This window comes from Danio rerio, chromosome 18 (assembly GCF_052040795.2).
Source record: "Danio rerio strain M-AB ecotype USA chromosome 18, GRCz13ab, whole genome shotgun sequence".
Lineage (NCBI taxonomy): Eukaryota > Metazoa > Chordata > Actinopteri > Cypriniformes > Danionidae > Danio > Danio rerio.
In genome coordinates, this window is record NC_141038.1 from 4346802 (window position 1) to 4366446 (window position 19645).

The 19645-nt window shown below is 38.8% G+C and overlaps 1 protein-coding gene across 15 annotated transcripts in view; it reads right to left on the reverse strand.

Annotated features, from left to right (window-relative positions):
• Positions 1 to 441: 441 nt before the first annotated feature.
• fchsd2 (FCH and double SH3 domains 2) overlaps positions 442 to 19645 on the reverse strand; it is a 185442-nt gene continuing 166238 nt past the window's right edge. For 2 of the 15 annotated variants that reach the window (XM_087292845.1, XM_087292844.1), the window contains 4 exons: positions 17680 to 17900; positions 12784 to 12955; positions 9158 to 9249; positions 442 to 5325 (listed from right to left, as the gene is read on the reverse strand). In XM_087292845.1, coding sequence (XP_087148971.1) covers positions 5242 to 5325; positions 9158 to 9249; positions 12784 to 12955; positions 17680 to 17900 — 569 coding nt within the window. In that variant the 3' untranslated portion in view covers positions 442 to 5241. Of the gene's footprint in view, positions 5326 to 9157; positions 9250 to 9878; positions 11448 to 12006; positions 12956 to 15127; positions 16209 to 17164; positions 17901 to 18213; positions 19581 to 19645 lie in introns of those variants that run through there. The other 13 variants (XR_015514581.1, XR_015514580.1, XR_015514578.1 and 10 more) reach the window with 12 other exon arrangements.

The following is a 19645-nucleotide window of genomic DNA, read 5'->3' on the forward strand; positions in this document are numbered from 1 at the left end:
CTGCTGGAGAATTGTCCCTCTCCTGTGGTTTGTAATGTAATGGGCAGCACAGATGTCTTGATCCCTCAGGCTGTTGATGTTGATCATCCACTCTGCAGATCTCTTGCACACCCCCATACTGAATGTAACCCCAAACCATGAGTTTTCCTTTACCAAACTTGACTGATTTCAGTGATAATCTTGGCTCCATGCTGGTTCCAGTAGGTCTTCTGCAGTATTTGTGATGATTGGGATGCAGAACAACAGATGATTCTGCTGAAAAATCACTGCCATTTTACCAAATGATCAACTAGAAGTCAAGTTGTTATCTGTTACTCGACAAGACTTCTGTTGAGTAGTGTACACCATTGGTGCCGACAGGTTTTATATTTCCTATAAAGCATTAAATACTTAACAAAATAAAAGCGATCTGCAAGACGAGAAGAAAAAAAAACCCAGAAACACTTTCCCCAATTTTTTTATTTAACATTTTGTACACAATAAATACAAATATTTTTACAGCTAATAATATGCAGAAAGAATATTTTTCACCTGTTCTCTGATATTGTCACTGCAGCAACAGTCAATTGTTGTTAATCCATCTGTTATTTATTCGTTTATTAATTACTAGCAGCGCGGAAACACCTTCAAATTTTAATAAATCGCAAATAAAATCACTTTCCAAATTAAAAACAACTAGAATATGCAGCTAACGCTATACTGTAGAAGCTCCAAAGAGTTGAAACTGGCCAGGAAAACTGGGGAGCGCCATTAAAAAAAAAAAAAAAAAGAGAGAGTATAAAAAGACTGCGTTCGTTTCATAGGAGAGAACAGTTTTTGACACGATGGGCTTTAACCTCTAACCATAAACTTCAAAACAAGTTCGATAACATTCAAAAGATCTCAACGAGATCAACAAGAAAACAGGCTGTGACCGAGGAAACAAAGGGAAGATCCGCAAAACAATCTTCCGCTCCGATTTAAAAAAAACAAAATGGCTACCAAAACAAATGCTTCTTTCCTCCCACTCGCTCTTTCCCTAATGACCTGTTCCTGCTTAACACGACTAAACCATCCCAGAAAAAAGGATGCATTTTTTATTTTTAATATTATGGAATCGACGTAACATTATGGGCAAACTACAATCAGTCACTCTCACCGGATCAAGAACACAACGCCGGGCAGCTTTAGCATCGGAAAAAGAGGCAGTCGGGATATAAAAGATGATCAAGCAGTGAAATGCCAGAAAAGTGCTGGGAGATATGCCTGAATATACAGATGCTATTATGGTGGATACGTATGATGAACAATGCATGTCTTTAACTGCAAATAAAAGAAAGAATAATAATAGAAACAAAACGTAGCTGCCCCCTGTACTGAGCAAATGCACTTAGGACATGGTAATAGATTCGCTTGCATCAGCTGAAATTACGAGAGTATTCACTTCAAAATGAGCATCTGCTGATCATTCTCAGGTCATCAGATCAGGTTTTTCTTCTTCAGTAGAAAATATCTGTAGTTACCCTGCTGAAAAATCCAGCTTAAACCAGCCTAGGCTGGTTGGCTGGTTGACCAGGCTGGTTTTAGAGGGGTTTTGGCCATTTCCAGGCTGGTTTCCAGCCATTTCCAGCCTGGTCTTAGCTGGTCAGGCTTGAAAATGACCAGCCAAATCCAGCTAAAACCAGCTTGACCAGCCTGGTTTAAGCTAGATATAGCTGGTTTTGGCTGGACTCCCAGCTTGGCTAGGCAAGCTGGTTTTAGCTGGTCATCTCCCAGCCTGACCAGCTAAGACCAGGCTGGAAATGGCTGGAAACCAGCATGGAAGTGGCCAAAACCCCTCTAAAACCAGCCTGGTTGACCAGCTAAAACCAGTCAACCAGCCTAGGCTGGTTGAAGCTGGATTTTTCAGCAGGGTATTCATGAAGTTTAATCGCATTTTTGGAGTCAAAAGTAACACATGTGTGACTCCTGACGATACACTGAGCTCTTATGAACTGAATAATCAAATCTATGCTAGAAATTACGCTCAGTTTTCACTGCATAAGGCGTTAAAGGGAGAGTTCACACAAAAAATTACATTTACCATCAAGGATGAAGGTGATTTGTTCCTTCGGTGGAGGATTAAAGAAGATTTTGTAGCTGAAATTGTGGTCATTTGATGTGATTTGTTCAATGGTTACCCATTTTTGAGATTCAAAATAAACATATAAACAAGTCTAAATTAATTCACTCAGCTTCTCTAAAGTGTATCGATCAGCCTGTGCAAGAAGCTGAACTTTATTTACTAAATGAAAAGCTTTAAAGGGATAGTTCACCCAAAAATCTAAATATTCTCACGATTTTAGTCACTCAGTGATTCCAAAAAAGTTTCATTCTTTTAAAGAACACAATGGAAGATATTTTGAAGAATGTTAGAAATCTGTAACCATTGACTTCCACAGTCAGAAATGCACCATAGGCAAACACATACTATGGAAGTCAATGGGTACCGGTTTCAAACATTTTAAAAAATATCTTCTTTTGTGTTCATTAGAAGAAAACAAGTAAAGGAAGGTGAACTATTTCTTTAATACTGCTGTGTATGAAAATATTTGCAGTTATTCATGAAATTAAATCACGTTTTTAGAGTCAAAAAGAGACTCCTGACGATACACTGAGCTCTTATGAACTGAATTATCAAGTGTATGCTAGAAATTATGCTCAGTTTTCACTGCATAAAGCGTTATAGGGACAATTAAAGCAAACATTTGTCTTTAAAATCAAAGATGAAGGTGATTTTTTCCTCCAGTAGAGGAATAAAGAAGATTTAGTAGCTGAAATTGTGGTCATTTGTTTAATAGTTACCCATTTTTGACATTCAAAATAAACACATAAACATCGCTTATGAAGCGAACCGATCAGCCTGTGCAAGAAGCTGAACTTTATTTACTAAATGAAAGTTTATTATAAATAGTTCACCCAAAAATATAAATATTCTCGCTATTTTAGTCACACAAGTGATTCCAAATCGAGATGAGTTTTATTTTTCTGAAGAACACAACAGAAGATACTTTGAAAAATGTTAGAAATCAGTAACCATTGACTTCCATAGTCAAAAATGCACCATAGGCAAACATAGATGCCAATGAAAACCAGTTTCAAACATTTTTCAAAATATCTTCGTTTGTGTTCATCAGAACAAAGAAACTCATAAAGGTTTGTGAAAAGTGAGAGTAAATGATCGAATTGTCAGTTTTGGGTGAACTATTCCTTTAATACACAATTTCTAGAAAGCCTAGTACAGGGGTGTCCAAACTCGGTCCTGGAGGATCGGTGTCCTGCAGACTTTAGCTCCAACTTGCCTCAACACACCTGCAAGGATCAATCTAGAAAGCCTAGTAAAAGCTTGATTAGCCAGCCCAGGTGTGTTTGATTAGTGTTTGAGCCGCAGGTATTCATTTCGTTTTGCCTGTTTGTGCTTGTTTGACTCTAAAAATGATGGTGGCATCGATGAGCATGTTTTATTTTTGTTGAGTCAATGAACTCAAATTTGAGTGCCAGACTTTGCCCATGTTGTGAACTAAAGCTAATAAAATAGTGAATAATAATAAGCTTGTTGCATATAGCGATCATATTCCTTTATTAAAGCTCAGTGTATCATCAGTCAATGGGATTGATTTAGACTTGTTTGCATGTCTATGTTGCTTCCATTATACAAATCATTAAAGATTCAGCTTAAAATCTTCTTTAATTCTGTACTAAAGTAAATAAGAAGTCACTAACATCTTTGATTACCTAAAGATGAGTAAATTAGATGTAAATTGTTTCATTTTTGAATCAACTATCCCTTTAATCTTACATTATCAGCCAGAGGTATTCATTTTGTCTATTGTACTCGTTTTGCCTGTATGTGCTTTCCTGACTCTAAAAGTGATGGTGGCATGTTTTAAATCACCCTAGACAACAAAAGTCAACTTTTTTCCACCCAAAAATGAAAATTCCGCCATCGTATACTCACCCTTCACTTGTTCCAAACCTATTTGTGTACAACAGAACAAGATAGAAGATATTTCAAAGAATGCTTCTAGCTGGCACCCATTGACTTCAATAGTAATTTTTGCTCCTATTATGGAAGCCGATGGATGCCAGCATTCTTCTAAATATCTTCTCTTGTGAAAGAAACTCATAAAGGTTTGAAAGAGAGAGTAAATGATGAGGTAATTTTCATTTTTGGAGTGAACTGTCCCCTTTAATGTATTAAACCCAATGAGTAAATGAACAGCTAAATCATTTTTGGAGTGAACAATCCCTCTGTAATCCCCATCCATCTTTCCGTCAACCTTTTTCTGTGTTTGTTGTAGGGAACGAATCCCCTCACAATCTTCAATACTGCCGTGACGCTCAATATAAGAAAGAAACCCGGGTGTAAAAAGCACATTATCTGATACTCCTATCATGATGTATATATTTCCATGAAGAGCGCGGAAACGAAATGTGTACAGAAACGTCTTCAGATTCGATTTTTCGAGGACTAAATATTAGTAATACATACAAACACTGGTCTTGATAATGAAAAGCTGAAGAAAAGGATATAGCTATGTAGTTAGTACTTCTCAGATCAACACAAGACAGAAGAGGCAAGCGGAACTGAGGGGTACAAAGAGCGAAGTAACCAGCCTTCCTCTCGTTTTTCATAACCCTCCTCTTTTTCCGTTTATGTACAGTTCCCTTTCTCCTGGAGACGTCCATATGATCTGCCATGTCGAACGTGAATATAACATTCCTATGACGACAGTAATGTACTGTGCTATTACATATGAAATACATGAATGGTAGGACTATTGGTGACCCCGTTCTTTTAGTATCCTCCCATGATTCCTTGTATTGCATGTTCAGCTCTTCAAATGCCCGATGAAGAGATGGATGTGCAAGCGCAGCCTCTTTTTAGCACCCTTGTATTTGATTTCTCTCCGCACGCTTTTACAAGCCAACCCAAATGAAGTGAATTTACTGGCAGATCCCGATGCGCAATAAAAGTAATTACGAATACAGGGATTAGAGTTTGGCATGAAAGCGGTTTAAGGCACCAAACAGTGTGTGACGCCGAAAGAGGTGTTTGTTTGTTTGTTTATGTAAAACAGGGCGATGCTTTTTGAGACGCTGTTCTCCACCCCCCGTTGGGATCTAAGGATGCTCATTGGGTGGGATAACGCATGCCCCGCCCCCTTCCGTGAGGAGTGGGAGGGGTCAGAGGTCAGGTGGTGTTTGCTGTCAGCCTCAGCTCTACACCAGTGTGATCTCCACCTCTTCAGTTTTCTCCACCGCCCGGCGAACGTGCTGCTTCGGAGGAGGAGGAGCCGCTCGAACCTGCACACACACACACACACACACACACAAAATAAAGCAGTTCAGAGCAGATAGATTTCCTATATTAATATGACTAAATTGATATAATAATATGCAAAACAATTAATTAAATAACAAACAAAACAACACAAGCACACACAAGCACACATACCCGTATAGAAGAAATAAAAAATCTTTCATATTTTTAATGTTCAATTCCATTCACCTTTATTTCTATTGCGTTTTTACAATGTAGATTGTGTCAAAGCAGATTCACATAGAATATTATAGTACAGTGAATCTCAAACTTTTTTCATCAAGTACCACCTCAAAAAAAAAAATGTCTCTCCAAGTACCCCCATAATGAGCAGCATTGAACTACAGTAGAGTAGCAGGCCCAGTAAAGCAGCTACAGTTCTTCACAGTTCAAAAACGTGGCAGCTTAATTCATATTATTAAGAATATTTATTATTGTCAGCCACTTTAAACATAAATAGTCTGAACGTTAACACTGTGCTGTGCTTATATGTAAAAAACAAACTAAAAAAGTCAACATTTAAATTAAAATGTGTAAAAGGTCAAAAGAAAAGAGCTTTACTTAAATGTAAAGTTTTAACATAGTAGCCAATTCATCAACACCTGAAAATGTTGCCTGGACCTCAGAAATATAGGCTATATATGTCATATAATGAATATTATTATATGTCATATTCATATATAAATAATTTTTGATAAATTTTGAAATATATGTAGCATGTACATATTGCATATTTGATTCCTCCACGCACCACTAGAAGGAAGCCTGCGTACCACTAGTGGTAACACAGTTTGAGAACCACTGTTATAGTAAATTGAAACGGTGTCAGTTCAGTTTTCAGAGTTTAAGTATAATACATCTTGATTTTACTAAATTGTTATAATAATATGCAAAACGCTTAATTAAATACGAAAAAACACACCTATGCACACATATATGTGTAAAAGTAAAAAAAAAATTGTTGATTTTTTAAGTATAAAACATTTTAATTTATAAAATATATATCGCCCTGAACTTTAATGTTGTGGATTATTTTAATAACTTTTCTATTTCATCAGAAAAGTAACATAGTTACTCGAATTACTCGAACAGTTAATTGAATTACTTGACTGAAAACAATCACACATATATCCTCCTGAGACTCCGCACATTGACTGTGTTTTCATGATTTTCCTTGTATTTTTTGAGCTACTCCCGTCAAGTCCTGTTGTACTATTCAGAGGACATCCTAGTGATATGTCTTTTGATTGGCTGGCATGCCAGGAACCACTTCTTACACTGCATCCAAAATGGCCGACATACAAACAAGCATATTTTATGGGAAGGAGAAAGGCATGTAAAATTGAGCTTTTCAAATGTTTTTTACGATTATTCTTACATTTATATTTGTTTATTAAAGTGTCAGGAACAATACATTTAGCTTTCAAATCTGTTAACTTGTTTGTGTTTAAAAATATCATCCTTTTTTAAATGTCCACTAAAGTGGACCCCAGGACCATCTTAATGTTTTAATGACTGCATGTTGTAGGAGGCAGAACTGAAGCAGAGAGGATTCTTTATAAGATAGTTGAGGGAGACTCTGATTTAGAGTCTGACAATCAGACAATTAGAGAATGACAATCAGTTTTAAATCGTTTTGATGTTAAATTTGTTTTAGATCAGGGGTGGCCAACCCTGGCTGTTTCTCAATATGCGTTCTTCAGCGGTCTTGCGTCCTCGTGTAACGTCATCATCAGCTGCCTAAGTTCAGTTCCAATACTCAAGATCGCAAGTACGGAGGACGCGTGAAACGTCCCGGATGTGATCTTGATATGGAGGACGCACTGATGCAGACTTGAGCACCGAACTCGCTCTGGAAGTCCCAGAAGTCATTGCGACTGGAGGTGGGAAGCGCTGCATTTTATTTAGATTTATTATTAAAGTTCAGAGATTTCACTTATTTACCTCAGGAGTTTCCCTAAATGAAGCAGTGAAATTAATCATTAACATGAATATACTAATAAAGGAATAAACACATTAAGGGTTGTTTGTTTGCTGAAATTCGTATTAAAATTTGTTTTATTTATATTGTGCAGAGTATATTTATAATGTTTTCATGCAAAGTATATAGTTTGAAGAGGGTGGAAACAATAAATCATTGTATGAGTGCTGTAATGTTTAAATAATTTCCATTTAAAACACGTGAAGTTCACATGACCATCAGGAAGAACGCAGCATCCCATTTCTCAAAGGATGCGTTCTCTGGCCTTGCGGTCTCCTGAGTTCTTCTTCCGAGGACACCTGGCAAGACCTGTCTCCACAAGAACGCAAGTCCGTTCTCTGCGTTCTTGAAATTGAGAAACAGCCTCTGTTCCTGGAGATCGACCTTCCTGCAGATTTCAGTTGCAACCCATATTAAACACACCTGCCTATAATTATCAAGTGCTGATCAGGTCCTGATAAATTGATTCAGGTGTGTTTGATCAGGGTCGGAGCTGAACTCTTTAGGAAGATCGATCTCCAGGAGCAGGGTTGAGCACCCCTGTTTTAGATTAACGTCACTTCTTTTTTTTTTTTTTTTTTTAGTTCGACTCTCTGTCAGACTAAACTGTTTCAGGAATTTCAATACAAAAGGAAAAGATGGCTGTCACATTAATATTGGATTAATAACTCTTTACAGCCATTTCCTGTACAGTTTTGTTGTCTGGTCATTTTGAACTAAAATGGTCCTGTGGTCCACTACAGTGGACATGCTGTAAAATTAAAAATAAAAACAAAATGTAAAAACTTTAAATTGTAGATTTTTTTTTAACCCAAAGGATGTAGAAAATCACGGACATTTAAAAAAAAAATCTTTGGGTCTCAGGAGGATATACCAATGCATAGACTATAGAAATTAAACTCTTAATTCTTTAAATATATGTTAAATAAGACCTTTTAGTTTTATTTGAAAAGATTAACACTTAAAATGTAAACAATATATAGATCAAAACACATTTGAAGCATTCTGTTTAACATAAACCATATTTGTTATCACTTATTATAAATCTGAATATACTTAACACCTCATTTCTTATATATTTACACAACAGTTCTGTCTGGTTCTTCAATCTGATTGGCTGATAGCCATGTGATACTTTGCAAATAACAGCACTCGTACAGCCTCTTCACCCTGTGTATAACTCCACCCACATAGAGAGACAAGCAGAGGACAATCTACAGTTTGACAAATATTCCTGCTTTTGGGCAACAATATACTTTTAAGGCATTTTTAGTCAAGAATGTTGTTGCTTAGATTGCAACTATGAAGTTTATTTATAAGGGTATAAATATAATACTTTAAAATATTTATCATTTTGGAAATTCAATGCGTCTGTCTGAGCAGATCAAAGAAAGTGATGGTTGATGCTCCACCACAAGATGGCGACAGAGACCGTATAATAAGTCCTTAGTGGGAGAAAAACTCAGCGTAAATTTTAAACTACAGCTGATCAAATCATTATAAATCCGGTAAGTGACATTCTATGTCGATCCCTCTTTTGTATTTTGTAGTGCTGTATATATACCACAGAAACTGGTAGTGTTTGCTTTGCTTTTTCAGGGTTAATTATTGTGATATCCTGATTGCAACAGAAATACTGGGAAATCTCTGTAGACTGATGGCATTTCATGTAGCACTGTTGTATAAACGCAATATCACTCTCGAGCCAACACAATCCTCCCACCAGTGCTGATATACATCCATATCACTCTGCTACTAGTATAATATTGCTCATATATATAATAATGTATAAGGCATTCAAGCAGACTTGAGATGAAGCAAACTTGTTGACGTACAGGTCTGAGTTTTCCAGGGCCGGATCCGTCAGGAGTGAGTCTCAGCGGCTGAGAAAATCCCGGACTCTCTGGACTTAAACTGGAGTTGTGATCTGAACCAAACACAAAACAGTCTGGAATTAATTGGGCAGTTCATTCAATAACACCGTCATCATTCACTCTCCCTCCATTTCCACCAAACCTATTTGACTTATTTCTTAAGAACACGGAAGATAAATGGAAGAATGTTGGAAACTATTGACCTCCAAGCATTTCTTTTATATCCTACGAACATCAATGGCAACATTTTTTTGACTTCTAAAGCATAAAGATACCATAATATGTTTGCATGTGCCTACACCACCCAACCCGCTCTGAGCTGGGATCGAACCGGCGTCTTTTCACATGGTGGTCGGTGGCTCTACCAAGGAGGCTAAAGACCATGAACTCAAGCATCTGTCGCTAGAAGCCAGAGGAGTTAAGTTTACCTGCACAGCACTTCACTAGCTGGCCTCTGCTACACAGATATTTAAGAAACATGCCAAGTGAACATACTTGTTTACCTGAAAAACTATGCTAAAGTTTCTGAAAATGTGTGTTCAGTGTCAGAATGTCTGTCATTGTTTTATCTGTAACTCCGCCCACTGCCAGTTTAGCCAATAATGTTTCAGCAGCCCAGGTTGCCTTGGTGGACAACAGAGTATTTAATTTTAGTCATGAAGGCTGCCTTAATATCAGTGGTGTAAAGTACTTAAGTAAATGTACTTCGTTACTTAAGTATTTTTTGGCTACTTTGTACTTGTACTGAGTATTAAAAATATAAGCAACTTTTACTCTCTACTCGACTACATATTTAATTGAATATATGTACTCTTTACTCCTCTACATTTGAATGGGCGCTTATTGTTACTCGTTACGTTGTATTGTTCGTGACAAGTTGGCATCGTTATCTACCACGGCTAATAATTGGGCGGACGAGGCGATATCGCCATCTGCAGGCTGCTGAAGGTACTGTATGCTATTTATGAGCTAAATCATGTGAACGTGAATTAGCAGCTTGCCTAATACCAGGTGTTTAATTAGCGACATGGCTGCAGCAAATGATGAAGCCGAAGTCGGCACATCAAGCAGTGCCAGCACTGATGACCATTCATGCTCTTATCTGAAAGAAAAGTTTTCATTTGCTGATGTGCAGAACGGCTCTTACAGGATGCAATGTCTCACTTGTTTGCCACGAACCACGAAAATAAGTGCTTTTAAGAATTTATCGTCAAATTTGAGAAAACACATTGAAGTAAGAGTCTGTTTAATGTTAATTTAATGTGAATTTAATACAGGTACTGACATGACATGACTATTTGTGATGTATTTTTCATTGAATTTATATGTAGCAGGGCCGGAGTGGGACTCCTTTTCAGCCCTGGAGTTTCAAGCCTCAGACCGGCCCACCTCAGTTCACGACTGACTATATTAAAATAAGGTCATTTCCAATTCAGTTTCTAATGACACCATCACATATTTTTTTGAGAAAGCAGCTGCTTTAGAACTTCAAATGTTCAACAACCCTAACAGTATTATATGTCTTAACAATAAAAGTGAAAAAAATTAATTACTCAGACGAGGATCTAACCCGGGTCCGCGGCGTCGCAAACTATCGTGCTATCCACTGAACTACAACGACTGTTCTTTGAGTAGTGACTCAGCGAGAAAATAGATAAAAAGAGTAGAGCTGCGGTAAAATAATGAATAAAAAGGCTGTGGTCAAGTAAATAAATAAATACATTTAAAAAGTGTGACTGCTGAGAGCAACAGATTCTGGAGCTAGAGATACCGGCCCTCGCAGCCAAAAAACGGATTTCTCGGAATTCTCCTGGTCCTCCTGATTAGCCAATCCGGGCCTAATATGTAGTTTACTAAGTTGAAAAATAACACTGCTCCTCTGTTTCATTTTACTACAGAGAAAACACCTAATCAATTGAAAAACTACTCAAAATAAAAGTATTGCCCCCCTTTGAGACGGTGAGGTGAATCACATGAAAGTCAGCTCTGACTTTTTTTTTTACTACGTTTTACTACTTTTTTTTATTTTTTGAAAATTGCTTGTGCCTTTTTTTGAACATTTGAGTTTGAGACTTTTTGTTTTATTTTTTTTTTGTTCATCTATTTTGTTCTGCCAATTTGAAACATTGAGGTGTTCAATTTAATGTCTATATTAGGAAATAAAACCTATCTTGATGTTCTGAGCCTACATTTAGTATAGTTTAGTAAAGTACTTAAGTAATTTTAAAAATCGGATGCTTTAATACTTTTACTCAAGCAGGACCGGATTGGCTAATCGGGAGGACTGGGAGAATTCCCGGTGGGCCGGTCCGTTTTTTAGCCGCGAGGGCCGGTTTCCCTAGCTCCAGAATCTGTTGCTCTCAGCAGTCACACTTTTTAAATTTCTTTATTTATTTACTTGACCACAGTCTTCTTATTCATTATTTTACCGCAGCTATGCTCTTTTTATATATAACCAGCCTGCAGGTTAATGATGATATAACTCAGATGAGTTACCCTTCAATATTCAACTGTTGTGGACCAGTGGTTAGCACGTTAGATTACGACGCCGCTGACCCGGGTTTGATCCTCATCAGTGTATGATTAATTTTTTTTTTTTTCATTTTTATTGTTAAGACATATAATACTGTTAGGGTTGTTGAACATTTGAAGTTCTAAAGCAGCTGTTTTCTCAAAAAAAGACGTGATAGTGTCATTAGAAACTGAATTGGAAATGACCTTATTTTAATATAGTCAGTCGTGAACTGAGGTGGGCCGGTCTGAGGCTTGAAACTCCAGGGCTGAAAAGGAGTCCCACTCCGGCCCTGTACTCAAGTCTTATTGGAGTTGGTGACTTGTTAACTTGTAATGGAGTCTTTTTTACAGTAAGGTATCTGTACTTTTACTCAAGTATGGTTTTCAGGTACTCTTTACATCCCTGCTCAATATACACTCAAAAATTTGTTAATTACTTATTTAAAAAAAGAGCTAAATTAAAACAATTCTTGAATTTTTTTTAGGGATAACGTAATTGTTTTATGTTCCGTTCACTTAAATAAATCAATTTGTGTTTACACAACATGAATGAATTATGTGGAAATCTGCATTTTTAGTGTTTGTTGGCCGAAAATGCAACCTCCAGAGGACAGTGGCAGCCTCTAAAATGAGATGCAGATTCAGAATTACAAAATTCCACATGAGTTGGCTTTTATTTAGCAAACAATTCAAATATTAAAAATGTAAATATCAGTGGAGCAGCTCACAGTGTAAAGCTCAATCTTCAGGCACACTCGCTCCTTTTGATGCTGCCAATCTGGCAACCTAAATGTGCTTAGCATGATTGGAGAAGGGGTCGGATAAAAAAAAAAAAAAAAAACCTCTCTGATATTTTGAATTTGGACTGCAATACTTAGTTCAACCACTAAGTTTTAATCCAACACCTTTAACAACATTCTTTAAAATATCTTCTTTTGTGTGCACCAGTGAAAAGAAACTCATAAAGATTTGCAACTACTCAAAATGTGAGAAAAATGAAATTTTGGGTGAACTATCCTTTTAAATCAACACGTGAAGTAAGACTGGAGGCTTCATGAGGACAGATGTCTTACTTTGCGCTGTGGTTTTCTGTGGGACGGGCAGCTTGTGTTCCCCATTGACGGAGGGCGAGCGAGGCAGAGATGGGGCGCTGCTGGTCTCCGGGCTAGTGAACGGACTGCAGGGTGGCTGATCGTACAGCGGCAGAGGAGGAAGAGACGAGTGAAGCCTTTGGCATGGAGACGCCTGTTGGACGACAACATACGTTAGCATGCTAAGCTAGCACATAGGCATCTATAAACCTTTTTATTCACTCAGTGACACATATTAATTAATACGTACAACAGCTGGAAAGTTTGAAGTCATCTCATTAGGTAAAATAGCTTATTTCTCTGCATTTTAACATTCTTCCAAACATTTGGGATAATTTCAGTACACAAGTCAGCCAAGTCTATAACACTGTTCTAGTGGTTTTAGAATATTATTCATGAAAAAAGGCTTAAATATTGCGCCCTTATGGGGTTAAGTTGACTATATTGTGCTATAAAATCAACAAATTGAGGTTTATTATGACTGCGTGTGCATGATTATCTCCAACAGGATAAAGAGAAATGCTTTGATCTGGTCTAAAACAGGATGACGTTGATTACAGGAAGGAAACGTCACGCCTTTAATCAGCGTTAGGATTCAGAAATCAAACCAAGTCAGAAACACTCCAGGCCGTATCTGAAATCACACAGTATACCTATTTTAGGGAGCAGCTGTTTGTAGTGGTGTCCGAAATCATAGTGGATGCTGTAAAGTACACTCAATCAATCCCATAATGCATTGCAATAACGAGCGTACAATGTACACTACCTGACAAAAGTCTTATCATCTATCCAGGTTTTGGAAACAACAAATAATAACTGGACTTCTAGTTGATCATTTGGTATCAGAAGTGGCTTATATGAAAGGCAAAGGCCTCTAGATTACGCTTATTCTACCAGAATAAAACTTTATCATAATAATAAAATACCATGATCATGCCTTAACTTTTAGTTATTTCACTAGGACAGTAAGGTCTGACTTTAATTATACAAAAATCTTGTCACTGAACAGAAATAATGTCCAGTATAGCATATAAAGTCATGCTGCAGTGGAAAATAATTCAGGATAATTGCAGGACTCCCAGAGTTCATCAAGATTCTTTGGATTCATCTTCAATGCCTCCTCCTCCATCTTAGCCCAGACATGCTCAAAAATGTTCATGTCTGGTGACTAGGCTGGCCAATCCTGGAGCACCTTTGCTTTCAGGAGCTTTGATGTGGAGGCTGAAGTATGAGCAGGAGCGCTATCCTGCTGGAGAATCTGTCTTTCCTGTGGTTTGTAATGTAATGGGCAGCACAAATGTCTTGATCCCTCAGGCTGTTGATGTTGATCATCCACTCTGCAGATCTCTCGCACGCCCCCATACTGAATGTAACCCCAAACCATGATTTTTCTTTATCAAACTTGACTGATTTCTGTGAGAATCGTGGGTCTATGCTGGTTCCAGTAGGTCTTCTGCAGTATTGGTGATGATTGGGATGCAGATCAACAGATGATTCATCAATAATCATCCACCTTCTGCCACTTTACCAAATGATCAACTAGAAGTCAACTTATTATCTGTTGCTCTTATAATTAGCGTCAACGACAAGACTTTTGTCAGGTCGTGTACACTCACCAGTTAAAAAAATACCCATAAAGCAGTGAGAGAGATCTTGCACAGAGTGCATTTTCACATCTGACCACAAGATGGCATCTAAAGCACAATCCTATGTAAAACTGTTCAGATGGCACTCTGTGGCATGGCGGGAACTTGAACAGAGTCCCAAATCATACCTGCCCACACTGTTTTTCCCGGGAGTCTCCCGTATTTCAGACCCATCTCCCGTATTGTTCTGTCTCCCCTAAAATCTCCCCCGCCCCTGCTTCTCAGCCTTTTTGGTACAGTCCGGCTAGTTTTTTGGTTCAGTCCCCATGCACACTGAACCCAACGCGCAACCATCTTCATACCCGCTACCCGGTCTTCAGTTTGCGCGCACCTTCCCCCCCGCTCAGGCCCGGATTAAGAACTCAGGGGCCCCTGGGCACATTGACTTGTAAGGTCTCCTACCTGGCCGCAGCCCTAGAGTTAACTTAGAAACTAAGAATAATATAATAATTTAAATAAAATGAATCTATAATTTGTTGCCCATATATTTAAGTAAATGATATATACATATATATTTATAGTTTACAAAGATTTAACTTACTTTTCAAAGCATTGAAAAAATACTAATAAAACTAGTGAAAATTCATGTTTTTTAGTACACTTGTTCAAGTAAAACAGTACTATATTACTAATATATATTTATTTTTTATTTTATTAAATTTTTTTAAGGTTTTTTTTTTAACTATATATAACTTTTACAAACGTATGAAGCATATTATTGCCATGGCATATAACACACAATGCTTCTCCAATCCAGTTCTATGAATCTGAGTCTTTCATAATACATACACTTATTAATGATTTATTGTCTCTCTCTTCTTCTCCTTGTATATTCTCTACTCTCCTCGTGATGAAGAGCAGGCAAACAGCATAGATCAACTTGATTATAAACCTAAATGTATCCGAAATCACACACATTATACCTCTTCGGTCTCTCTCTTCTTCAGGGCCTTTCTCTCTCTTTCTCCCTCTCTCTCTCCTTTATCTGTCTGTCTCTCTGACATGATGAATCCTGTTTGAGCTGCGCTGCCGTTAGCCTCCTCCGTCTGGTTAATGCTAGCTTACTCATCTAACGTTACCATAACGTCTTCTTCATACCCTCGTTCTCCTGATCATGGGTCTGTTTAAAGAAGGTGTGTATGGAACATGCCTCAATAAAGAAGCCTCCTCTCCTCTTTCTTTCCCCATTGGTTAATCCGGCCCTGCCCTCGCTCTTCACTTTGCGCACACTCCCGGATTTTATGATCCGAATGTTGGCAGGTAGGTCCCAAATTGTCCAAAATATGCTGGAAGTTTGCAACTTTTGCTTGAGCTTCTGTTAAATCCACAGATGGCAGAATCCTAGAGAGTCTAATTATAGGCCGTACTAGGTACAGTTGCCTCGAACCGGAAAAAAGCACGCTTGTCCCCCCTCTAGTTCCCCCCGACGGCCCGCGCTCATACCACAATCGGGCCTCGGCGCGCTTACGTCATCGCTGCTGGGCTGTTCAGTGAGAAGCGCTCTCTCACTCAGCAGCACAGTGGAGATTTCTCTAGTTATATCGTTTCAGTCGTTTAATATGCAGTCAAATATTTCACCAAACAGTCCTTTGGGATGCGGTGACGCAGTCAGATATTTCGCCGAACAGATCCGCCACTTTCTGCGCTCATAAACTATCATAAAGCTCTCGTGCTGCAGGAATGAGGAGGTCTGCTGAAGGCGTGCAGCTGTCGTGCAGTGAGGAGTTCTATTCTTTAATAAACTACGGCAGTTTGCGTTCACTGAACAGTAAGAATGATTAATAAATCCATATGAAACAGCCCCTTAAAAGTCACGTCTCGCTTTCAGTTTTGGGCTTTGGCGCATTTTGCACTCACACTACAAGCATACCGCGCCAAAGTCCAAGTGAACCGCGCTCAGGCCTACCTCTTATAACCGGGCCAGGGCTGGCCAAGTGAACCGTGCCGGAGCCCGATTCAGCGCACTCGCACTTCTCAAACGATCTGGGAAACGGGCCTGGGCACGGTTCGGATAGCATAGTGTAAGTAGTGTTATTATATTAGCGTCATTTTAAAACTGCTGCTTCTTCTTATGTAAGGTGATCATGAGTGGTTTAAAAGGCACCTCAAATAAAATGTATTATTATTAAAAATCTAAATCAGCTGTGTTAAATGAGACAGACACGCAAAATATGCAACACTAGAGCAGAATTGAGAAACGCCGATGTAGGGAATAGTGAATGAGGATAAAGGAGGAGCAGAGAGTCTGAATGTGTTGATTTAGGCCGTATTCACACTAGGTACAGTTGCCTCGAACCGGGCCAAAGCACGCTTGTCCCCCCTCCCATCTCCCCCGACGGCCCGCGCTCACACCACAAACGGGCTTCGGCGTGCTTACGTCATCGCTGCTGCACTGTTCAGTGAGAAGCGCTCTCTCACTCAGCAGCACAGTGGAGATTTCTCTAGTTATATCGTTTTTAGTCGTTTAATATGCCGTCAAATATTTCGCCAAACAGTCCTTAGGGATGCGGTGACGCAGTCAGATATTTCGCCAAACAGTCCTTAGGGATGCGGTGACACGCAGTCAGATATTTCGCCGAACAGATCCGCCACTTTCTGCGCTCATAAACTATCATAAAGCTCTCGTGCTGCAGGAATGAGGAGGTCTGCTGAAGGCGTGCAGCTGTCGTGCAGTGAGGAGTTCTATTCTTTAATAAACTACGGCAGTTTGTGTTCACTGAACAGTAAGAATGATTAATAAATCCATATGAAACAGCCCCTTAAAAGTCACGTTTCGCTTTCAGTTTCGGGCTTTGGCGCATTTTGCACTCACACTACAAGCATACCGCGCCAAAGCCCAAGTGAACCGCGCTCAGGCCCACCTCTTATAACCGGGCCAGGGCCGGCCAAGTGAACCGTGCCTGAGCCCGATTCAGCGCACTCACACTTCTCAAACGATCCGGGAAACGGGCCTGGGCACGGTACGGATAACAGTGTGAGTAGGCCCATAGTATCATTATATTAGTGTCATTTTGAAACTGCTGCTTCTTCTTATGTAAGGTGATCATGAGTGGTTTTAAAGGCACCTCAAATAAAATATATTATTATTAAAAATCTAAATCAGCTGTGTTAAATGAGACAGACACGCAAAATATGCAGCACGAGAGCAGAATTGAGAAACGCCGATGTAGGGAATAGTGGATAAAGGAGGAGCAGAGAGTCTGAATGTGTAGATTTAGTTCCCGTCTCTCACCTGTGCGTCTGTTCCCCAGTGAGCGTCTCCATTTTCGGAGGCCGTCAGATCCTCCACCAGGACGGAGGGAAAGACGCCCACTCGGCCGTTAAACTCGCCCTCCCAGAAGCCGTCGTCCTCCTGGTTGTCCTTGTTGACGATGCGAATGATGGCGCCTTCAGGGAACGACAGCTCCTCGTCCGTCTGACCCTCATAGTCGTACATGGCCTTCACAAAACTCACTGGGAGACACACAGAGGAGAGGACAGTGCTTAACAATAGGTGTGAATACAGCAGGAGCTCGTCTACATTTGCCGGAGGTGATTTGAAGACACAAGTGGACTAGTTAGGGATCACATTCTTACAATAAAGCACACTACAACACTAACGCTTCACTTTAAATAAGTTTATATAAGATTAAACCTCATTAAGGTGTGCATGTGTGTTTCGTGTTTGTTTGCGTGTTTTATGTGTGTGTTTTGTGTGGGTTCATGTTTGTCTCTGTATGTACAATTTGTATGTGTTTGTGTGTATTTGTATATGTGTGTTTTTTGTGTGTGTTTGCTTGTTTGTATGTACAATATGTCTATGTTTTGTGTATGTTTGTTTGTGTTGGTGTGTTTTGTGTGTGTGTGTTTTTGTATGTGTATGTGTTGAGTGTGTGTTTTGAGTGTGTGTGTGTGTGTTTGTATATGTGACAGTCTCTGTGTGTGTGTTTGTATAGTGTGTGTTTGCGTGTTTCATGTGTGTGTTTTGTGTGTTCATGTTTGTCTCTGTATGTACAATTTGTATGTGCTTGTGTGTATTTGTATTTGTGTGTTTTTGTGTGTGTTTGTATGTATGTGTGTGTGTGTTTGCTTGTTTATTTGGATGTACAATGTGTCTATGTTTTGTGTATGTTTGTATGTGTTGGTGTGTGTTTTGTGTGTGTTTGTATATGAGTGTTTGTGTGTGTGTGTGTTTGTACGTTTATGTCTGTGTATTGAGTGTGTGTGTTTGTTTGTATATGTGACAGTCTCTGTGTGTGTGTTTATATATTATGTGTATTTGTGTGTGTTTGTTTGCATGTATGTGTTTTGTGTGTTTGTATAAGTGTGTGTTTCTATGTGCTTGTATGTGAGTGTTTTGTGTGTGTTCGTGTTTTGTCTGCTTCTGTGTGTATGTTTTGTGTGTTTGTATGTGTGTGTTTGTGTTTGCTTGTATGTGTGTTTTGTGTTTTCTTGTGTGTGTGTTTGTGTCTGTTTATATGTGTGTGTGTTTTGTGTGTTTGTATACGTGTGTTTTTTGTTTGTATGTGTGTTTGCTTGTGTTTGTGTCTGTTTGTATGTGTATGTGTGTGTGTTTGTTTGCTTGTGTGGGTTCATGTTTGTGCCTGAACGTGTTTTGTTTGTGTTTGTATGTGTGTGTTCGTGTTTGTGCTTCTTTGTATGCATGTCTGTGTTTTGAGTTTGTATGTGTGTGTTTTGTGTGTGTGTTTGCTTGTGTACGTGTTCATTTGTATGTGTGTGTGTTCGTGTTTTTATCTGTTTGTATGTGTGTGTGTGTGTGTTTGTATGTGTCTGCATTTGCTTGTGTATTTGTTTTGTGTTGTGTTTGGATATGTGTGTGTTTTGTGTGTGTTTGTATGTGTTGTGTGTGTTTGCTTGTGTGTGTGTGTTCATGTTTGTGCCTGTTTGTATGTATGTCTGTTTTGTGTGTGTGCGTGTGTTCCTGTTTGTATGTGTGTGTTTGCATGTGTGTTTTTGTATGTGTGTATGTATGTGTGTATGTGTGTGTGTGTGTGTTTATGTGGTTGTCTCTTGGTGTGTGTGTGTGTATGTGTTTGTACAGTATGTGTGTTTGTACAGTATGTGTGTTTGTTTGTGTTTATGTGTATGTTTGTGCCCCCGTGCAACTGTGTGAGTGTGTAATTGTGTTTGCGGCTATTTATGTTTTGTTGTGTGTGTATGTGTGTGTGTCTATTTGTATGTGTTTTCATGTGTGTTTT